This window comes from Podarcis bocagei (assembly GCF_964188305.1).
Source record: "Podarcis bocagei genome assembly, chromosome: 16".
Taxonomy (NCBI): Eukaryota; Metazoa; Chordata; class Lepidosauria; order Squamata; family Lacertidae; genus Podarcis; species Podarcis bocagei.
Window position 1 is genome coordinate 2,801,232 of NC_138142.1, and position 23,143 is coordinate 2,824,374.

Sequence of the window (23,143 nt, forward strand, 5' to 3'; positions counted from 1 at the left end):
AGGAACAGGCTGCATTCGGTGAGGGTATGTGTTGTGCTTAAGGGGTAAATATGCAACAAAACATGTTCTTTCAGGCCCCAAGGTACATTTAAACACTTCTATAATCTGGGGAATTAGCCTCATTGGGGAGGAAGCGGAGCTAGCAGGCACGGGAATCCCCTTTCCAGCGCCTGCTTTTTAGTGTGTCTTGTCAGGCCCACAACTGCACAGCTTCAGCAATACAGGTTGGAAGTGGCCTCAAGAGTTTGGAAAATTGTGCACATGGCTGAATGGGTGAGGTCTTTGAAACGGTGCCCCTGAATGCTTGATGCAGATGTTGCAGAAGGGGTAAGCTTGACACTACACAGCCACCAGCATCCCACATACCATGTGGAGAGGATGCATACAAAGCAAATCCTGAATGATGATTGTCAACATCTGTGTAAGGTGCTAATAACAACTCATGCTCTTTTCATGCTCAAATGGTACTCTAAGAGGGTTTGGGGAGGGGCTTGTATCTTATTGGTGGGGTTGAGAAATAAAATATTGATAAAATAATACTTCACGCCACAAAAAACACCAGGGACTTCCTGCCTGCCAAGCTCCTGTGGGCCCCTCTCCTCCTACTCCCTGCCACCCCCACCAACACGCAGGGCAGCGGAGTCTGATGTTACTTTGGCTCAGCCCCAGTCATTCCTGGCACTCTCTCCCTCTGGGCCAGTAAGCAGCAGGGCAAGAGGCTCTGGGGGCCAGGAGGATGCCCCTTGCTGAGGGATCAGGCCCCACCCAGCGCCCAATGGTGCCAACCCCAGTTGCTGGCCCTAGAGCACGCTGAGTACACTTCTGGACAACCTGTCTGTTGACTGTCCATCTTTACCAGGGAAATCAGATGCAAGATGTTGCTTTATACCGATTCAGAACAAAGGTGTCCCTGTAGCTTAGCAATGCCTACACAGACTGGCAGTGGCTGTCCAAGGTTTCAGGCTGGGCTCTCTCCCAGCCCTGCCTAGAGATGCTGCTGGGGAAAGCACTGGGGACATTCGGCAAAGCAGGTTCTCTGCCACTCAGCCATGTCCCTCGGGCTATTTAAGAAGCATCCACTCTTCTTAGTTTCCAGGAAGGTTAAACAACGTTTCATCAGAGCAAGTGTCACCCCACGCTTCCAAATGCATTCCTCCATAATTGGGGGGGGGGGGGTTACTGCTGAAGACCTCCCAGTCAACTATAATTGTGCAGCCTGAATTTGCCAGTATGTGACAGAATCCCACCCCAAAATAGCAATGGTCTGGAATCGCTTGCGGTTGACAGCATTTATAGCCAACATTTGATGCAGTTTCCCATGCAAGAGAAAAGACCTCCTCTTCTCATAAAAGGTGCACTCATTAAAACCTGACCAAAGGTGCAATAAGATGGGTATCTTATGGATTCTGTGCCATCCCGTAAAAGAGGTTACACAATGTTGTCAGGATAACATCTCCAACTTACCATTTCCCTAAAAGCTACCGTATTGGTCTGAATATAAGCCTCATCCCCCCCCCCAAATTCTGACTGTGAAAAGTTAAAGTGTGGATTATATTCGCGACCTTATGGTATGCAGCCAGGACCGTGGGGCAAACAGCGCCAGGAGTGCGGCAAAGTAGCACCAGTCCTGTGCAGAGTCCCCCATCCTCTCCCCCAAGGCCGGGAATCATAGAATCATAGAGTTGGAAGAGACCACAAGGGCCATCGAGTCCAACCCCCTGCCAAGCAGGAAACACCATCAGAGCACTCCTGACATATGGTTGTCAAGCCTCTGCTTAAAGACCTCCAAAGTCGGAGACTCCACCACACTCCTTGGCAGCAAATTCCACTGTCGAACAGCTCTTACTGTCAGGAAGGTCTTCCTAATGTTTAGGTGGAATCTTCTTTCTTGTAGTTTGGATCCATTGCTCTGTGTCCGCTTCTCTGGAGCAGCAGAAAACAACCTTTCTCCCTTCTCTATGTGACATCCTTTTATATATTTGAACATGGCTATCATATCACCCCTTAACCTCCTCTTCTCCAGGCTAAAGGGAGAGAGGAACAAAGGGGAAAGGCCGCCAGCAGCACAGCATGCCCCCCCCCCCCAGTACGCAGTCAGGAGCAGCGAGGAATGGAGCGGCTTATATTCAGGGGGGGTTATTTTTTTTCTCCCCCCACCCTCCAATTTTAAAGGTGTGGCTTACATTCAGGTGTGACTTATACTCGGGCCAATATGGTATTTCTGTTTTACTATATGCAAACGCCACTGTACATCAGTCCCAAACAAAAGCAAGTTTGAGAAGACAGCTGAAGGCGTTTTCTGAATACTGTTTAAAAGCACACCTTATGGTGAATTAAGGCATGGAAATGATATAGACCCCCAAAATGGTATTTGGGTGAATGGCTCATTGAACTTGTAGGTTTTTAAACTATTTGGGTGGAGCTTTGCAGTCATCTGGAACAGGGTCAACTGAACAAGAAACGTGACAGAAAAAGCTATGCAGAGTACTAAAATGTTAACACAAGTTGCACACTAATCCAACTACTGTAGTGGTAAAAATGCAAACCAACATTTCAGGCAGGTTACTTGCATTTAAGTTATGAATTTCTGTATGGAGATTTCTGTGTGTTAAGGTAATTGGCAAGACTGCTGGAGGTCCAGTACTTTGCATTCCAGATCTAGGGCCCCCTCCCCACGAAAGGCACTAGGCAAAATAATGTAACCCCACCCCAGTTGTGAATCTGAACTATTAATAAACTTGACCTGGGTGTGCAGACTGAAAGGGTCCCAAGTCATTCAGCCCACCTCCCACCCCAAATCAGGACCAAGTTTAGAGCTTGGTCAGAGGACAACAAAAGTGGATCCTGAGAGCACTTATGGCTGCCAAGATACTTATATTTCAAGATTAGAGGGATAAACACCCACCATCCATTTCTCAATGGTGCTTGGATATTTATTTGGACACATGGTCTCTGTATGATTCGATTCAATCCAATTGGATTGGATCAGGGGTCAGCAAACTTTTTCAGCAGGGGGCCGGTCCACTGTCCCTCAGACCTTGCAGGGGGCCAAACTATATTTTTTTTTGGGGGGGGGGGAAATGAACGAATTCCTATGCCCCACAAATAACCCAGAGATGCATTTTAAATAAAAGGACACATTCTACTCATGTAAAAACACGCCAATTCCCGGACCATCCGCAGGCTGGATTGAGAAGGCGACTGGGCTGCATCCGGCCCCCGGGCCTTCGTTTGCCTACCCATGGATTGGATTGACAGGCCATTGTTGATGTGACCCAAAACAGTTTCTTTTTTCTTTCTGTAATATTTGGAATTAAAAATAATGTGTCTTAAGAAGGAGGAGGAGACAAGTTGCAAAACCTTTTCTGCGCAATCAGAGAGCACTGTGCAACTGTGCTCCTTTTCACCCACCTGCATTGCTCAAGAAGTGTTGCGAGGGAGGCAGGTAACAGCAGAAATGCTTGCAGCAGTGGGGCATCGAAAGCCACGTTGCCTCACACGACAGAGGACATTTAGGCTGGCTTTTGCAACAGGCATGCCAGCACCCCAGGTAGAACAAAGGACAAGTTGGTGACGCAACTTCCGCCTTCCCTGGTGTTCATCTGCTGCTTGGAGTCAGGTCCCAGGTTCTGGTATTGGTTTACAAAACCCTTTGTAACTTGGGTCCAGGATACCTTAGGGACCGCCTGATGCCATCTATCCCTACCTGATCACCTAGTCTTCACGGGAGCCACTGTTAGTGGCCCTCCATGGCTCAGACGCAAGGCTCAAATCCACCGGAACCATGCATTCAATGCTGCGTGTCCAGTTTTAATGAGCTGTATTTTAATGAGCTGAACTGAGTGGGTCATTATGAGTCATGAGGGTGTGGAGAATGCGTGTATGAACTTAACAGCACTTAGTTTAATTTTTGGCTGCTATTTTGTTAATATTGTTTTATGGATTATAAACACTGCCTTGATTTGTTAATCAGATAATATGACTTGCTTTAATTGTGCTGTTTCACTTATTTTTTAGTCATTGCTTTGTTAACAGAGTAATTGTTTTATGGATGATTTGTTGATTATTCTATATGATTTATGCTGTATTTGTGATGTTTATTACATGTTCTAGGGTGTAATTATTATTTATTGTTTGTAAGCCACTTTCGGATTCATTTGAATGAAAATAAATGTAATAAGTCAAAATCAAATCAAATCAATTTTTTGGAACTCTCTTCCAGTTTACCTCAGACAGCTTCCCCTCCCTGTTGAAATTCTAGCACCTACTGAAGATTTTTTTAAAAATCCAGCAGACATTCTAACTGAAATCTGATTTTATAGTTTTAACAGATTTTTGCCCTTTTCTGCATCGCATCTTCTGTATACCGCTTGGAAATGGTTGTAATGAAGAGGCATATTAATTTCTTAGATGACCCAAACAAACTTCTGGAGGACACCAGGTAGGCAGAGGCCCATCTTAAGAGGCTACTGTGATGCTTTGAGCTCTGCCCAAGGGCTATTTTGGGGTTTCTTCTGCAAACTTAGGTATTCATCCAACTTTGCTGATCCCTCTCTGCTGCATGTGGATGGGGCTGTTTTGGCTACATAAGGTTTGGCACACAGAGGCTGAGGCTGTTATTCATATACTATACAGCAAAGAAAGGGGATATGTGGTCCCCCACATGTTGCTGCACTACAACTCCCATAATCCGCAACCCACTAGGCATGCTGACTGGGGCAAACGGGATTTGGGAGTCCAATTGCATCTGGTGGGCCACAGGTTCCTCATCCCTGCTGTATAGGATAATAACCAAATGCAACTGTAATTGTTTCAACGCTTCAAAAAAGGAGGGAGTGGGGCAGGGGAGAAAGGGTGCCTATTCTGAGAATTGCATAAGATGCAAGACTTTTAGTTGATCTTTATAACCCAGTCAACAGTCCTGTTTCACGCTGAGACATTTTGGAAGTGCAGACAGACTTGTATGGTCCCTGGCCTTGTCAAGAGGGGTCAGGTTCTGATGCAAAGAACATGGCAGGCAGCGAAAGAGCGTGATTTGTCAAAGCATCACTATCTTCCTCTACTGCAGGGATGGGGAACTGGTGGTCCTGCTGATATTGCTGGACCACAGCTCCCATCAGCCCCCAAGCACTGCCCACACTGGCTGGGGCTGATGGGAGTTGGAGTTCGTTAAACATCTAGAGAGCTGCAGATGCTGCATCACTGCTCCATGCTGCTTTCACTCTTTTCCCCTCTGGAGCTGGAAGTCTGGGAAGCCTCCAAGAGCCAGGGCTCCAAGATTTCACTTTAGCCCAAGATAAACTCAAGGCATAAAAGGTTCCTTCATATGAATGTGTGCACAAAATCAGGGGGGGGCTGCAGCTTAGCATCCCAAGTACCCAGTCTCTGTTTACCTAGAGGATGGGCATTTGAAAAGGGAGGCTGACTCACCAACAACTCTGTCTCCTGTTTGCACACCCATCTTCCTCATGGCTGCTGCGAAGAGAGCGACCTGCTGCCTCAGCTCTTCAAAAGTCACCTTCACGATCTCCTCCTTGCCTTCCTCTGTGGAAGGAGAAGGGGAAAGTTTGAAGGAGGCAAGCCCCATCATTAGCAAGTTTACATTAGGATTCAAAGAACACCAGACAGGCGGGCGGGCGGGGAGGCCATTGCAAGGAAAGAGTTTTCTTTTGCAAGACTTGGGCAGTGCCCAATGGGCAGCTGCAAAAGACCGCCAGGGAGGTGCAGTGGTTAGAGCGCTGGTCTAGAAACAGAAGAGGGTAGTCACTGATTGTCTCAACGCCCACGGATTTGTCTACTCCCCCTTTTAAAGAAGTCTAATTTAGTGGCCATGGCATCACCTTGCGGAAATGATTTCCCTCGTTTGGGATTGCTCCTTCTCACTTGAACAAACTGAAAATATTATCCAGTTTACCTAAGAAACTGCCTTGTGCTCAGAAAGGCCATTGGTCTATCTAGCTCAGTATTGTCTACACCAACTGGCAGCCACTCTCCTGGGCTTCAGTCCCTCCCAGCCCTCCCTGGAGATGCCAGACCACACTGGTGTGGCAGGAGAGGAGGGCACGGGTGGCAGGAAGATTCAAGGACAATAAAAGAAACATTTAAGCATTTCAGTGTAGGGTAGTCAGGACTTTTTTTCCAGCTGGAGCTCACCGGAGCTGAACTCCAGAACTTCTCAGGTAGGTGCCATTGCCATTCTAAGAGAACAAGGGAGAAGTTCATGGTGAGCTCTGGCACCCCTTTTTCTAGAAAAATAGCACTGAGTGTAGTGTAGTGTAGCACAGTATCAAAATAATTATACAGTATAGTACAGTACAGTACAGCAGTGGCTTTCAGTCAGTGTGCTGTGGCACCCTGGGGTGCCTTGAATGATGGTCAGGGGTGCTGTGGGCAACGCTGGCCTCTGTCCCTCTTTCCTTTCCTCCCTCCTCTGATGCCCTCTCGCATCTCTGCCTCCCAAAGGCTTGCACAGCTGCTTGTTGCAGCAGCCCTGGCTACAAGTTCCCCAGGCGAATGGACCTCTGGGGCTGGCCAGGGGGTGCTGATTGTCAGGAGCTGAGGCAGCCTTGGAGTAAGCAAGCAAGCGGACGAGGGAGTCCAGCCAGCCATTCCGCCAGCCCTTGCTGTTGGGAATGGACAGACTAGTGGGAGGCCAGGCAGGCAGGCGCTGCGCTGGCCTTTCTTGTGCTTGCTGTGTGCAGGGCCTGCCTGGGAGCCTATCCATCTTGCAAGCCCGGCAGCGCCTGCTGCTGCCTCCCAAGGTAAGGTGCTGGCCTCGTGTTCACGTTTGGCCAGTCTCTGTCGGGCCACTATGGCTGGGGGCATCCTCTTCCCAGGCCCCTGTGGGGCAGTGTGAGGAGGCACCTCTCTTGGGGGGTGGCGGCTCAGAGACCAGGGATGGCAGCAGCGGCTACCTGGAGGACTCCCAAGGAGAGGAGAGGAGGGGAGGCTGAGGGAACCCTCCACAAGGGAGGGTGTTTGAAAAAGGGTGAGAGGCTGCCAGCTCTGCTGGCAAAGGGTGACCTAACTGGGCTCCTGGGCTTGAATGATGGTCAGGGGTGCTGATCCCACGGCGGGCTGCAGAAAGGATGTAGTTGGTCAAGGGAGCCATGGACTCGAAAAGGTTGAAAACCTCTGCAGTACAGTATAGTATAAAGTATTTTTTTTTATTTGCAGAATAAAAAAGATACATTGGCCAGATCTACTCTGGTTTTGGCAGCCATTATGCCAGCCAGAGCGCAGTAAGGGAGGAGCTGGGAGAGCGGTGACCTTGCATGGGCCCTTGGACCCCTGCTCCCTTCAGCTCAGAGGGCAGGAATGGTGGGAGAGGCACCAGGCTGGGAAAGGCTGCGAGGGGCTGAGTGAAAGCGCCTGAGCTCCCATGGTGAGGGCTGCAGCAGTTTCATCCGGCACCTCACCGGCTGGGGCCAATGCAGCTTTCTTCAACACTGCGGTTTATCGCCATGATGTTGAAAACCCAACATTGTCCAGCCCTACTCTGGGCAGCTTCCAACACATATAAAAACATAATAAAACAGCAAACACTAAAACTTCCCTATACAAGGCTTCCTTCAGATGTCTTCTAAAAGTTGCATAGTTATTTATCTCCTTGACATCTCCTGGATGATCTCCTTTATCTCCTGGACGATGTGGGTGGAGATGCTCCTTCTGCTGCAAAGGGCCAAGGCCATTTAGGGCTTTAAAGGTCAGCAGCAACACTTTGAATAGTGCTTGGAAACCTTCTGAGATAGCCCATTCCACTGCCAAGCAGATGAAATACAGCTCCCACCCTCCCTGACCACTGGCCATGCTGACCAGGGCGGGCAGAAACCCCTGGAGGGTCAGAGCTTGCACACGCTCGGCCCCAAAGCCCAGCACAAGCTGCCGTTCTAACCACAAGGAGGACAGAGCACCAGAAGCGCTACAAAACCTTGCTTGTGCAGCATTTCAAAGGAAGTGGTGGAAGCTGCTGCAGAGGTCTCCAGCTTTCCCCAAAACGGGTCTCAAAACACTTGGCAAGGACCGTCACTGGTCCTTCTGGGTGCCAGACTGCTTAAGCCCTGCTCTGACATTAAACCTGGAGCTATAAAAACCCCACGCCAGCTTAGCCCTTAAATCTCCTTAAGCAGAATAAAGAACCAGGAGGTGGAGGAGGAGGGGAACGATGCAGCCTAGCAATACACCCCTGCATCTTGCACACTTCGAGGAGGGATGGTACATCTGGCATCAAAGAGAGCCTGTGGGGAAATCCTGTTACCTGCTCCTGATGCAAATCTGTACACACCCAGTTCCTTTAGCAAGGCTCTCAGCTTCCCCTGCCTCTATACACCACACTTAAAGCACATGGCTACCTGTCACAACCCCACCCAGTAATCCTGGGAACTGTAGCTTGTTATAGGTGGTATGAGGGGTCAACCACAGTTCCCAGGATCCTTTAGGGGGAAGCCGCATGCTTTAAGTGTGTGATGCAGAGGTGACCCAAGTCCCACAAGGCTGTGTGACTCCACCTACCACCCCAGGATGTTCAGTCTCCTGCTCCCACTGGGCTCCTGAGCCAGCAGGGAGACTTGCCAGCAGCAACACCAACAGGGAGGCAACCAAAGTAGCATCCAGGAGCAGCCCAAGTTCAGAGTCCAAAACTAAAGGTCAGGCAAGAGGTAGAACAGTCCACAGTCAGGGTCCAAGCTAGCGATCAAAACAGAGGACTGGGCATTTCTCCACCTTCCCTCTGGCTTGGGACCCATGTGGCCTTGATGTCAGAAGCCAAACCCATCCTGGATGGGGTGGTCCCTCATGGGCCTCGTCAGAGAATTCCAGCTCCTCACCCCCAGGTGGCATCTGTCCTAGCCTGCTTGGTCTTTCTCTCAGGAGAACCCCCCTAGCTGAGACATGACATATGGCCTGACTGCCACCAATTGCCCCTGAGAAGTAGGATCGTTGAGTTGGAAGGCTCCTCAAAGGCCATCTAGACCAAGCCCCCATGCAGAAAGGCCACCATCCTGCAGCAACCTTGGTAAGTGGTCATCTGCTGGGCTGCAACCCTTAAATGATTCGGAACCGGCGTGCCTAGGCAGGTTTCATGGGATTATTTGCAAGTCTGCATTAAGATGAAGACTCATCCAAAAAACCTGCCCCCATCTGTGATGGGTTACTGGCAGCCTTCGCCAACCTGATGTGCCCTCCATTGGGCAGCTGGAACTGGTGGGAGCCAGAGTTCAGCAGCACCTGACGGGCACCAGGCCGAGAAACACAGAGTTACAGGAAGGAAAAAGGAAGCAGTGCCCCCAAGCAACTGTGGGAACTAGGAGTTCTGCAAAGAGGCTGGTTACTTAAGACAACCCGTCTCCAGCAGGTGGGAGAAAAAGCCCTGAGGGGAGAGCAGGTTAGGCCAAGGGCTGCCTGACAAACTAGTTTGGGAGGATTGCAATCTCTCTACAAAGCCTGCAGGGCGGGAAAGAGTCTCTATGGAAGTAGGTAGAAGCATTTGGCAACAAGGGGAAGCCCAGAGCAAGTCTGCCCAACAGACACACTGCCAGGCTAATCAAAATACTCTGCCCCCCCCCCCAAATTGGCCTGATTATTTTACCACTCCATGAAATGGGCTGCAAGTCAAGCAGATAAAAAGAGAGAGAAAAGGGAGCACAAATTCAACTAAGAAGAGTCTTCCAGAGGCAAAAATTACAATGGTACCTCGGGTTAAGAACTTAATTCGTTCTGGAGGTCCATTCTTAACCTGAAACTGTTCTTAACCTGAAGCACCACTTTAGCTAATGGGGCCTCTTGCTGCGCTGCGCCACCACCGCACAATTTCTGTTCTCATCCTGAAGCAAAGTTCTTAACCCGAGGTACTATTTCTGGGTTAGCGGAGTCTGTAACCTGAAGCATCTGTAACCTGAAGCGCCTGTAACCCGAGGTACCACTGTATAGAAAGAAGTGTTTTGCAATGAAGAGAAATATTGGTAGAAGCACAAGGGTGACGACTGCAAGTGATACTTCTCTGGCTGACTGTTGCTAATGTTTAGCTTACTGTTCTTTAATTGTATGAATGTGCGTGTTATTATAAATAAAGCACAATAAAACGACAGGAGCAGAAAACAGAGAGAGAGAGAAGAATCACAGGTGTCACAAGAGCAAAGATTCACAATGACTACTTACGTGCAGCATAGAGCGCAATTTTATCGTTTTCTTTGTGCTTTAAGAGGTTTTCTGCATAGTTCAACCTGCTGCCTTTAAACCACTCTGGAACATCTGCAATGCCCTTGGAAGGGTCAATCACCTGGTGGAAAAAAGGCCGGGGATCCTTAGGAACGAAGAGCTTCATGGTCTATCTGCTCCTGGGGTGGAGAAGAGTTCCCACACTCCAAAATCCAGGCTGGCTTGTTTCCCCATTACCAGAATCCCACGTGAGAGACCACCGTGCCTCAAGGCCCACACTCCTTCAGGCATCTTCACTGCTACACAGCCTCTCTCAGTCTGGGGGACTCCTGGCAGCCCCAGCCAGCAACGCCAACAAGACAAAGCTTTAGTTGTCTAGTTAGCAAGTTTTCTTACCTGCCCTTCACACGAGGTCCCAGGCCAGCTTAAACAAAAACTACCATTTTAAGACAGATTATTAAAAGAATACTGCTTCTATTTTAAAACACACAAAGCCTTTCCAAAATTGAACAGAGCGATATAAATTCCGCAAGGGATGATGGGAGATTCACTCTGACAGCATCTGGAGGTTGACAGGTTGGAAGAAGGATGGTCTAGGGTTGCCTCATCCCCTTAAAAAGTCTCGTTCCAAAGTTGCCCCTTTTTTATCTCGCATTCAGTCATTTGGCCCCAACCATGGAAATGGTTGCTTGCCCTGCAGTGGGGGAATAGCAAGCAACCATTACAAAAGCCCCACTTTTGCCCTGGTTCCGCCTTCAGGACTGTGAACTGGGCACTAACAGCCTGACCCACAGCTTGGGCTCCATACTCACTATACAGTTAAAAGCAGTATCGTGCTTCCCGCCACCGACCAGGCAAAAATCCTGTAGTTTGTTCAGGGTGCTGAGTGTCTTTAGAGGACCCCCACTCTATTCCCCTGACAGAGCTAGTTTCCAGAGTTCCATGAGAAGAGGGCAAGGCTGTAGTTAGGGGGGGCTAGCCATGTTCTCAGCCCTGGGTGAAGCCTCTAGAGGGGCACCAGTGAGGCTCCCAGCTTGCGGGGGGGGGGCTCTGACCATGCCCCTCCTTGTGGCTGCTGAGCACCAGAGAGTTGCTCATTTGCAAGGGGGAGCAGGAAAACCTTCCTCTCCCCCCCCCCGTCTGTTTCTGGAACTGTGTGTGAAAGAGAAATCCTAGAGAAGGTTGCTCTCCAAGCAAAGTTGAAAAGGGAAAGTTTTGTTGTTTTCTTTCTTCTTCTTTTGCTTCCCTCAACATCTCAGCGATCCATTAAAGGTGGTGAAGAGATCAGAACAACACCTCCTGCCCTTTTGGGGAACAGAAGCACTTTGGAGTATTGCCCGCTTGTGTGTTCTCTCTCTCTCTCTCTCTCTCTCTCTCTCTCTCTCTCTCTGTGTGTGTGTGTCGGTGTTTGGATCTAGAGGACAACATACATGTTTACACCATGTGAATACATAAAGAGGGCACTGCTGCATACAATCAGCTACAAAAACTGAGTCCTCTGAAATTAAAATACCTGTAATGAAAGAAATGTGATGCTGAAATACGAAGCACTTTGTATTTATCCCTTCCTGGGATTTGGAAGGAAAATGTAGCCAATCCACTTCAAATTCTTTAATTGCAATGGCTCAGCAGCCACCATTTTTAAAAGAAAACTTGTTAAGTATTTATTCATATTATTCCTTAGACTCGCAGGCATGGCCAAACTTGGCCCTCCAGATGTTTTGGGACTACAATTCCCATCATCCCTGATCACTGGTCCTGTTAAGATAGGGATGATGGGAGCTGTAGTCCCAAAACATCTGGAGGGCCAAGTTTGGCCATGCCTGCCTTAGAGTCTTAAACTGCATGCCTTTACTACTCAGAAGCAAGTCCCACTGAATTCAATGGAGTTTACTCCCAGGTAACTGTGTAAAGATTCTGCAATCTTATACTGCAATCTTAAGCATTTTTACTTAGAAGTAAGTCCCACTGAGTTCAATAGGACTCTCTAGCATGTGCCTGATAATTATCACAGTTTCTATTAATAATAATAATAATAATAATAATAATAATAATAATAATAATAATAATAATTATTATTATTATTATTATTATTATTATTATTATTACATACAGTCATAATACTTCTTAGAATTCATCAAAAGGTCTATTACTCTCTGAGAAGATCTACTTAAGGTTGAATGATATATACACAGACAATTTTACTATTTGGAGAGACTATCTCTTCTCCAGCCTATTTCAAACTACTTTTTATGCCCTTTATGAACTAAACGTGTTGAGTTGTGTGTGTGTGTGTGTGTGTGTGTGTGTGTACACACACACACAAACACAAGTGGGGGTGTAAGACAAACTGGGTCTTTGCCCCATGTGACAGAAAGCCTAGTTTTGGCCCTGGAAGAGGGGCTGACTGTTAAACCATCACTCTGGAAAGGGAATAGGGGCCTCCTAACATTACTCAATACCCTTAAACTACAGCTCCCAGGATTCTCTGAGGTTATACACCTGTGCTTTAAATGTATAGTGCAGAGGGGGCCCCAGCCTCCAAATGAAAGGCCTTCAGTTTTCTTTCTTCTGCATAAGCCCAGAAAAGAGTAAAGGGTTCCCCATCTCTCCCCAATATTCTTGTGTTTCACTTTGACGTTGTGGACCAGATTGACAACTGGCATCTCTCCACATGCAATGCACCACCTAATCTTGCTCCCAGCGCAAGCCAGGATTGCGCTGGTGCTTGAGACAGAAGGATGAACTTGACTCCATTCTTAGTCAGGCAAAAATCTCTCAGATCACTTGCTACAGGGCATCGTTTTAACTCAAATTGCTCACTGGCCCACCTGCAAAACCAGTTCCACAGACAGGACTTTCTCACCTACATGTCCTCCCTCATTTTGGGAACTCAAACCCTGTCCCCAAAAATATAAAGGACTCACCCCATATGTCGTGTTTCTTTCTTTTGTTAAACATTTTTTTTGTTTTTAAATACAAATACAATAACCATTAAACACTTAACCAGCAGTACATCTAAGGGTGCTTGTTTTAACCATTGTCTTTACACATACACATTCTGTCAAACATATTACTTAATGTAACCTCTCCACTGAGAAAAATATCCCATTGCTTAAATGTGGTTTGAAGATCCACTTGCATCAAATTGCTTGTAGCAGATCTGATGCTGCTTTAAAATTAAAGGTCACACTGATTTTTTAGTATGAGTGGTTACTTTACTGTTGCTTTTAAACTGTGTTCTTGAACTGTTTAATTAGATTCTATAGATTGTTTGGCTTGGCTCAAAGATATTAAATTTTCAAAACTGTATCATGAACGTAATATATGAAAAAAGAAAGAAAATTGTACAAAACAGAAAACCAAGGTTCACATCCATTACCTCATAAAACAAAGAACGTTATCAAGAGACTACACAATGAATTAGATGCTATAGCAAAAAACCAACCTGATACAGAGAGAATACCAAAAAATATATAAATACCAAATAAAGCCATATTTCATCAGCACTTGCCATCCCTGTGCTTGGCCTGTCATATAAGTAACATATGGTTGCCAAATGGAGGCAAAATCCAGAAGTTTAGCTGTACCCAAGATACATGTAACTTATGAGTCAATCTCTCAGAAATGAGAATAAACTTTACATTATTGAACAAAATGTTTACAGAAAAGCCTGATTACTTCTTCTAGACCTGTGATATGGTCAAACAAGCTAATAGAAAAAAATTAAGAGGTTTATATCTTAAATCCATATTTGATCCATCAAAAACTGATAAAAGACCCAGTTTTTTAACTACTGTTTTTAAGCCTATGATATATTATTGAAATGTGTATTTTGATGCAAAGCACCTGGAGGGTGGTTGCTCTGAAAGGCAGCCATGAAATGTTTTATATACGTAAAAGACTGCACAAAGAACTTGTTCTCTGCCACTGATCCATGCATGCCCCACTGTCCTGTCACTGCTGGTCTCTTTAACCTCAGGGGCAGGTGGGGGAAGCCTTCGGCCCCACAGGTGCTGCTGAACTACAACTCCCACCAACAGTTTTCCCCTTGTGCTTTGCTTTGCAGGCACAGCTCCAAGCCTTTGCCCCACCTGGTCTTTAGCACTAGATCAGAACACTCCGTGGAAAAGCCTATTGCCCTTTGCTCCAATTCAGCGCTAAACTGCAGGTTTCCCCAGTGGAAAGCGGTGGGGCAAATGGGGGCATGAAATAATTCTTAGTCACTTAGCAAAATACTTGTCCCACTGGTGAAATGTTTTGCACTTGTGGAACACTGTTGTACAAGTAGGTTGTGGTTAACTTTGTCACACAATGTGTTTCTACTGTTGTGCAACTGTTGCACTGGATTTCTCTGTCGTGCAGCATTCAGACTCACACTTGCACGAGCAGAGAATGCTGGATGCAGTGCAAAATCTTTGAAATTAAAAACTGTGCTTTAATCATTACTCGTGTGTGTGTGTGTGTGTGTGTGTGTGTGTGTGTGTCTGTTTGGTGTATTTTAGCTGTGCTTTAGCTACAATTTTATTATGTGCACTGCTTCCAAGAGCCTTTAGACTGAGCGGCTTGTAAATCTTTCCAAATAATAATAAATAAAGCAAGAGGATCAGATCCCTAATGGCTTACCTCATCATAAAGGCGGGAGAAGACAATCCCACTAAACTTCCAAAATTCTGCCCAGAAATCTGCATAGTGATTCACCGACCAATGGTACAATTCATTGTAGTTGGCTGTAGGGTAAATATAGACATCTTTATTTCAATGATAATCTATAACACAACGTGCAAACAATCTGCAGCCTAAGATTTGGCTGCCTAAGGTTAATTGTTTCAGATTTTGCCATTTTGTTGTTATTGGGCTGTTTCCAATTTTATTCTGTTTCATTTGGATAGGACACAAAAATAATGTGTGCATGCCTTATCTTCTTATAAACCGCTTTGGCTATCCTACAGAAAAGCAAGATATAAATATGAATCTTACTTCTTATTGGGACGTAGGAGGAGTTAGGGGAGGAGTTGTACTATCTGGTGGAGGGCATGCCATGCTCCTTCTGGGGTAGTCTGTCCACCCTGGTTTAGTTCATTTAGTTCAGTATTGTCTCTACACTGAACAAACCTCTGGTCCCCACCCTGCACTCAGCTCTCACCTGTGGCTCCTAGAAGCTTGCAACAGTGGCCACCACACCCTGGGAAATGGCTTTGACTGCGGTTTCTGCACGTGCTGTAGAGGGAAATGTGGGGCAGATGGGGCTCATCAACCACCTAGGAGAAAGAGAGCTCTGATCCCAAACCTCTGCTGCCTTGCGGGGTATCTTCGGGGGAAGAAAAGGCTCAGGAACAAACCCTACACAAATCCCAAGTGCTCATACTGTTTTGAATGCATGTGGTTAGTGAGAAGGCCCTTTCCCTGCCCAACTCAGGGCCAATCGATATAAGGCATTATGATAGCCCCCAATAACTGGGCAATTAGTCAATGAGAGAACTCCTAGCCCAAGCCACAGACTGAGGTGCTAACTGTCTTTGGGCAAGGAGTCACATAGGAAGTTACCTTATGCTACGTAAGAACACTGGTTCATCTAGGTCCATGGTGTCTCTACAGTAACTCTCCAGAGTTTCAGACAGGAGCTTTTAGCCACCCAGAGCTGGAGACGCCAGGCCACCACAAGACTTCACCACTTCACAATTCCAATCTTGGCTAAACTGGGAAAGCCACCTGCTTCTTTCTCTCTTCTTCAATAAGTCATTAGCTCCCATATTTGCTTGCTGAGAAATGGCTAATATTGCCTTCTCCCGTCAAGACACCTGAGGATCTTATGGAAATCAAGCAGGACCGTGTGTCCTTAGCCATTATAAAAGGTGGAGGTCAAACAAACAACCCTTTTGCTGCTTTCCTAGGGAGCAAAAAGCGAGATAAGGTGGACTGCGGGCAGGTGGGGGCAGGACAATTAATCTTCGGCTCTGATGGTCCGGGAGATATGCCCCAGGTCCGCCAAAGAGCCAACCTCCACATTTGTGGGCCTTCAGCCTGCTAAATACGAAGCACAAACAGAAGATGCTAATTTACTCAGTGAAATGAAGAGGAAAGATGCTACAGAGACGAAAAAGCAACAGGGTTTCGAGAAGTGGAGCTTAAAATGAGCTCATCACCCAGGGGCCACCAGGCTGTCCTCACACTGCCTGAAAATGACACGACAGTTTTAACTTAGTTGTAAGGCCACGGTTTAATGGAGAAGCAGAGAGAAACAACAGCCCTCCGCTTCGGATGGCAGGTTTTGGGTGCCACGGACACTGCATTGGCTCTTGAAGACACACCAATTTAGACAAGCATTCTCCTGACCCAAACTTCCTGTTTTAATTGCCGTTTTTACTGTTGAACTGTTTTAATGGCATTGTTTAATTGCACACTTTAATTGTGGGTGTTTATTTTAATGTTCTGGTGGAACTGCTTTATTGAGTATTCTAATTATTTGTGCTTATCTTTCTCATAATTGGTTTTAAAACCAGCAAACCTCTAAAAAGCCACTTTGGCAAGTAAGCAGTATATGATATACAGCGGTACCTCTGGATGCGAACGGAATCCGTTCTGGAGCCCCATTCGCATCCAGAAGCAAATGTAACTAGCAACAGAACGTCTGGACGCGTGCACCGCTTTTCGCCGCTTCTGCGCATGCACGTGACATCATTTTGAGCGTCTGCGCATGCGTGAGCAGCAAAACCCAGAAGTAACGCACTCCGCGGGGCGCAACTTGAACGCGCTCAACATGAAGCATATTCAACCCGAGGTATGACTGTAATACGAATGCCATAATGTGGCATATGGACAGATCTGGACCAGGGCAGAATCCACTGCAAAGCCCATTGGAAGAAGAGCAAGATCTTGGCCGATTCCGCTCACTTTAAAAGGGCTTACCACTAGATTGTGAAGGGAAGGGCTGTAGCCCAGTGGGAGAGCATCTGCTTTGCATGCAGAAGGCCTCAGATTCCATCCCCAGCATCTTGAGGTACGGCTAGCAATATCCTCTGCTAGAAACCCTGGAAAGCCCTGCCGGTCAGTGTAGAGCCTCTGCGAGTTGGCGGCCGTCCGTCTGGAGAGACAATGAAGTGCACCTCCAGGGATGAAGTCAAACTGCTGCAGTAGCAGCCCCCCCCCCCAGGTGACCTCTCCAGGGCACAAGCCTGGGCAGTGCGCATGGAGGGCCTGGGCTGCCTAGATGACAAGCCCCCCCCCCCCCCTGGCCTGGCTGATGTGGTCCAAAGGAAAGCAGAGCAAGACGTTTGGCACCAGCTTGGCTGCAGGAATACAAGATGCCATCCAACCGCCTTAGGGACTCCAGATTTGTGTAGGGTTTACTCACTAGTCTATACTACTCCCGAAGATATCCCGCAAGACAGTAGAGGTTTGGGATCAGAGCTTTCCTTCTCCTAGGTGGGCTAAGCTTCCCAGGTTGACAAGCCCCATCTGCCCCACATTTCCCTCTACAGCACGTGCAGAAACCGCCTTCTTGACCATTGGACCCACTCTTGGTCTTGTCCACTCAATCCTCCAGAACCTGTCTTCTTATGCAGGGGAAGTCCCTAAGTCACTGAAGGTTTGAGACCCATCAGCTACTCACACCTGGATTAGCTGGCCAGTCAAAGCCGTTTCCCAGAGTGTGGCCACTGTGGCAAGCTTCTAGGAGCCACAGGTGAGAGCTGAGTGCAGGGTGGGGATCAAAGGTTTGTTTAGTGTAGAGACAATACTGAACTAAATGGACTGATAGAATGACTTTGTAGCAGACTTTGACTGCTTCCTATATTCACTGGAAGCATCAGTAGCTCCATGGCAGAACAATTGCTTTGCAAGCAGAAGGTCCCATGTTCAGTCCCTGGCACCTCAAGTTAACGCCTGCAAAGGACTCCTCCCTGAAATCCTGCAGAACTGCTGCCAGTCCGTGTGGACAGTACTTGGCTAAATGGACCAATAACCCAAACTGATATCAGGCAGCTTCCTATGCTCCTGTGACTGTCCCCATTTCAGGTCTATAAATAAGGTGGGAGAATGGACTAGATCACTTCAGACTCTTAGCAGAGAACGTCCTTTCTCCTTCCTTTTTTACTGGTCTCCCACATTCTAGCATGTAAAAAAAGAAGTAACTCCTTGGGGAGAAAGTCTTACTGCAACCCACTCCCCCGTGTCTTGATTTTCTACTTGTAATGCAGAATTTTGGTGTTAGCTTCAGAATGTTTGATGTATCACAGTATTTTAATATTCTTTTGGAAGCCACCCAGAGTGGCTGGGGAAACCCAGCCAGATGGGCGGGGTATAAATAATAAATTATTATTATTATTATTATTATTATTATTATTATTATTATTATTATTATTAAATGCATCCTGCAGCCCAAAGTGAAAACCCATACTATCACCTTAGAACTCTTCCACAAGGGTGTGTCATTTTAGGGGGAGAAACTTAATACTTGCAAACTTCCTCAGCGAGGGAATCTTAAAAATATGTTTTTGGGTGTGAAGAATTCAAATCTGTTATTATGTTTGTGTCTGGACAACATTTAGCTTGGTATATCTATGTCTGATTAAAAAGGATATAAACTGCTCTCGGAAAACCCAAAAACTTTAATTTTACCTTCTGAAAGTGTCAGGTAATATAAAATATGTATAATATATAGATAAAAATATTAATATATTATACATGAGTACTTGGCAATTCTTTTTAATGATTTTGATGGAATTTTACACACATTTAATTTACCAAGCAAAACTAAATCATATCAATTTAACCAAAATATAGATTGAATTCCCAAGTCATGTTAGAATTTTTTAGCACCGCTCATTTTGGGAATTTGAAAGTTGAAAAATTCAGCACGCTCTACTCTTCCACCTCATTCTAAGCTTCACAGGTAAGACAAGGCTTTATTAGGGTAAACAGATGCCATTAATCCCCTGCTTTGGGACTGCATAGTCGATTTATTTCTTTGGGACAAGGAAAACAGAAAAAAGACTAAAGGACAGGAGGTGATAGCCCAATTAAAAAAAAAAGTTATTTATTTTATGTATATCCCACCTTTCCTTCAAAGGTCACAAGGTGGTGTACACACCTCTCCTCCTTTCCATTTTATCCTCCCAACCTACCTGTGAGGTAGGTTAGGCCAAGAGGCAGAACTGGCCCAAATCACCCAGTGAGTGGGGATTTGAACCCAAGTCTCCCAGATCCCAGTCCAACACTATGGGTGGGTGTGAGTGTTGCCCTGCCATGACAAGATCAGCCACCTTCCCCCACGAAAGTTAACAGAGCAAAGGTGCACCCATTGAAGCTTAAGAGACTTAGACCTTCCCTCCACCATGATGACAAAATCATTGTTGAATCTTTGGCAACTGTACTATGACCTTCAATACTGCGCCCCCCACTTTAATATCACGTTTATATTTGTTGGTTGCTTTTCTCACAGAGGACCCAAAGCTGCAGCCAAGGTTGAGCAAGATGATCGTTTAGCCAGCAGCTCCCGTTAGGACAGCACTTTCAGCCAAACTTGGCTCAGCTCAAGAGGGCAGCAAAAAAGCCAGGGGAAGAGCCCGGGAGGCCACAAGCTCACATGGTCCTGCTAGACCACAGCTTAGGTCTCCTCTATACAGGGGGTGTTGTTGGCTTGCTTTGTTCTGGTTTTTATTATGCACTTTGTGGTCTTATTCTGTATGTTATATGCCATGAACAACCCTGAGATCTTCAAGTGAAACACAACTTTAATAAATACAATTAAAATTAAATATCACTGTTATCAGATACTGAAAATGTTGGCCCATGTGTTACGAGTCCCTTCAGTACAGGCAAGGCCATTGGTGGCTACAGTTAAGTTGCCCATCACCTGCAAAACAGAACAGAACTGTTTGCCCAAGGAAACGCTCTTTTCAGTTACCTGGTAACACGGTTGTCACATCTACATTTATCGCTGTGAATCTTATTTTTTAAAAAAATACACAAATCTTTGGGGGAAATTGTTCCAATGAAAATTGGAGGGGGAGACTGAATACCTGAATAAATAAATATTTTCAAGTGCCCAGCTTCCCTGTACTACACCCTTTATTGGAGCCAACCAATGCAGACAGGTACAGGGTTCACATTTGTGACTGAACAAGACAGGAGAACCGCTGCAAGTCAAGGGCTTGGGATGGGTTCTCAACAATGACCGGTTCTCAGAATCTGTTGCCAGGCCTCACTCAGGCCTACAGGAGGCACTGAAGTACAAGGGGGCGGTTGCTCAGCAGAAATGGGAAAATACTCTGCACATGCTCAGAGCATTATAAGCCCCATTTTTAATTCTTCACAACAGTTTCTTTAAAAGGGGCATGGGTCTGAGCTAGGAACAGAGATGCTAAGTGAAATTGTCAAGGCCAAATGCAGAAAGGGCTCTGAACGGAAGAGCACCCATAAGCGAGTGGTCCCCCCGGCCAGCCTTGAGATGCGCCCCAGATGCCTTTGGGCTGCGCCTCCCCTCATCCCCAGCCCGCCTGATGGGAGTTCTAGTCCAAGACCTCGGGCGGGCACCAGGTTGCCGGGCACTGCTCTGCCCAGCAGCTCACGGAAACCCCTAAGCGAGGCGTCGAGGCAGCAGCCCGCCCGCCCCCCCCCCAGCCCTGCCACCCAGAGATAGACTTCCCCTGAACGCGGAGGCTCCATTTCGCCCCAGTGGCCAACTGGCCGCGGGCGAGACCCGGCGCCCGACCAAGGAAAGATGCCCCGGCAACCCGCCCCGGCGCGACGCTTCCTTCTGCCCCCCCAAGAGCCAAGCCTCGCGGCATCGCCGCCTGATGCCCCAGCCCCGGGCAGGCGCCAAGAGGGCAGCTTGCGCCCGAGCGCCAAGGCAGCAGAGACTCACCCAGGGGAATCCCGTAAGCAGCAGCTACCGCCGCCCGGAACTGGTCCATATTGGTGTTGCGCTTGGAGTCCGGCTCCCACATCACCTGCGATTCCATGATCTCCGGCGCCCCAGACATGGCGAGGTCGCGCTTAGCTCAGGCAAGGGCTGCTGCTGCTGCTGCTGCTGCTGCAACGCACCGGCGGGAATCCCTGCCGCTTCCTCGCTGGGCGAGTGACTGGGGGGCTCCGCCTCCTGCAAGCAGCTTTTCAGGGACAGCTCACCTCCCGTTTCCCCGGTAAGCTTCCGCCAGGGCTGCTGATGGAGGAGGAGGAGGAAAGAGTGCATGCACGGAACTAGGTCTATTTTTCAATGCAAATAAGGGCGGGGTATAGAAAGCGGTGCATTCACAGCAGTAGTAGCTGCCAAAGGGATTAGCGTAAATCTATCTATATGTATGTACGTTTATAAAACCGGATCTATGACTGTAAGTATATAAATTGTGCAATGTGTATATACATGCATATGCCTGTGCATCTCCTGTACTGTACCTCTCTGTATGTGTCATGTGTGCATATACAGACACATCTACAGAAAAAGAGATGCAAAAGATTTTAGCTTGCACCTACCTCAACTGCTCTGTTATTAATCAGAGACAGCTACAGCCAAAGTGACAGTAAATACAAGCAGCAGCAAACCCCCCCCCCCCCAGTTGGGGAAGTTGGAATTAAAGGCAAGGGAGCTTTATTTATGGCAGGCATAGGCAAATTCTGCCCTCCAAGTGTTTTGGGACCACAATCCCATCATCCCTGACCACTGGTCCTGTTAGCTAGAGATCGTGGGAGTTGTAGTCCCCAAAACATCTGGAGGGCTGAGTTTGCCTATGCCTGATTTAGGGCATTTCTTCTGCACTCCATGCTTACATTGGCTTTGGACCAGTTTAACTGATCACGGTTCTGCCCCAACATAATTATAGGGATTGTAGTTTTGAAGGGATGCTTAAAGGGCTCAGATGGAGGCAGCCACCTTGCTGAAGTGAAACGCCTGGATGGGAGACCACCCTTGAAAGATGGAGCAGAAACAGAATTTCTAAAAATCCTATGAAAATATGCTCTGTGGGATCAGTGGCAGCCTGGGTGGTGAGGCAGAGCCAGACTCCTGACAGCGGGGTCACTGCTGCTTACCTGGACAGGGTGGGGTGGGCCAGGCAGGAGGGTGTATTCAATGCTAGTTCTGCTCAAAGTAGACTAAGGTTACTTGATTTTTTTCAATGAATCCGGGGACACTTTAAATAAATACTACATGTTCAGGACATTGATGATGCAGCGATGGCACTTTTACCCCTCTGGAAATGACTCCTAAGTAAGTGCAGCTTTAGAGAGTTCAGAGTGTCCCCTTTCCCTTGCAAATGCATCTCCCAGTTTCCTCAGATGCAAGAGTGACTTCAGGAGTGACTCAGCTGTCTTGCAGGTGCACCCTCAGGCTCCAGGCTTGGTTGCAGCCAGTGTAAAGGTGAAGCAATATTAAGAAATAGTGCATCTCTGCAGCTGCCAAATCTCCTGGAACCCAAATCCTTGACCACAGGGAGGTGAGATTATGAGCACAAGGATGAGCACACTGAGAGAGGCAGCAGAGCCTGCTGGCCCCGGTAATTTAATAGATATTGAGCCTCTTCCTTTTGCTGATCTATAGTACTTTCACTTGGCCCTACAGGACAAAGTGAAGTGTGCTGAGAAATGGGGCGATTCAAACTTGAAAATGGGGAGAGAATCATAGACTCATAGAATTGCGGAGTTGGAAGGGACCCCAATGGTCATCTAGTCCAACCCCCTGCAATTCAGCAATCTCACCTGAAACTGCTCTTAACCTGAAGCACCACTTTAGCCTATGGGGCCTCCTGCTGCCACCGTGCCGTCAGAGCACAATTTCTGTTCTCATCCTGAAGCAAAGTTCTTAACCTGAAGCACTATTTCTGGATTAGCAGAGTCTGTAACCTGAAGCATATGTAACCTGAAGCGTATGTAACCCGAGGTACCACTGTAAAGCATTCACGACAGATGGCCATCAGCCGTGGATGCAAAACTCATGAATGGGGTCTGTGACAAAATAGCTTACGCCAACTTTTGGCTCCTTTCTATAAGA

The 23,143-nt window shown here is 47.2% G+C and overlaps 1 protein-coding gene across 1 annotated transcript in view; it reads right to left on the reverse strand.

Annotated features, from left to right (window-relative positions):
* The window catches only part of AACS (acetoacetyl-CoA synthetase), a 59,852-nt gene extending 38,576 nt beyond the window's left edge, over positions 1-21,276 (reverse strand). Inside the window, exons 1-4 of the mRNA XM_081174464.1 lie at positions 21,023-21,276; positions 14,782-14,885; positions 10,156-10,276; positions 5,431-5,544 (exon numbers count right to left, since the gene is read on the reverse strand). Of these exons, the coding sequence (XP_081030590.1) occupies positions 5,431-5,544; positions 10,156-10,276; positions 14,782-14,885; positions 21,023-21,140 (457 nt within the window). The 5' untranslated portion in view covers positions 21,141-21,276. The remainder of the gene's footprint in view (positions 1-5,430; positions 5,545-10,155; positions 10,277-14,781; positions 14,886-21,022) is intronic.
* Positions 21,277-23,143: the final 1,867 nt, after the last annotated feature.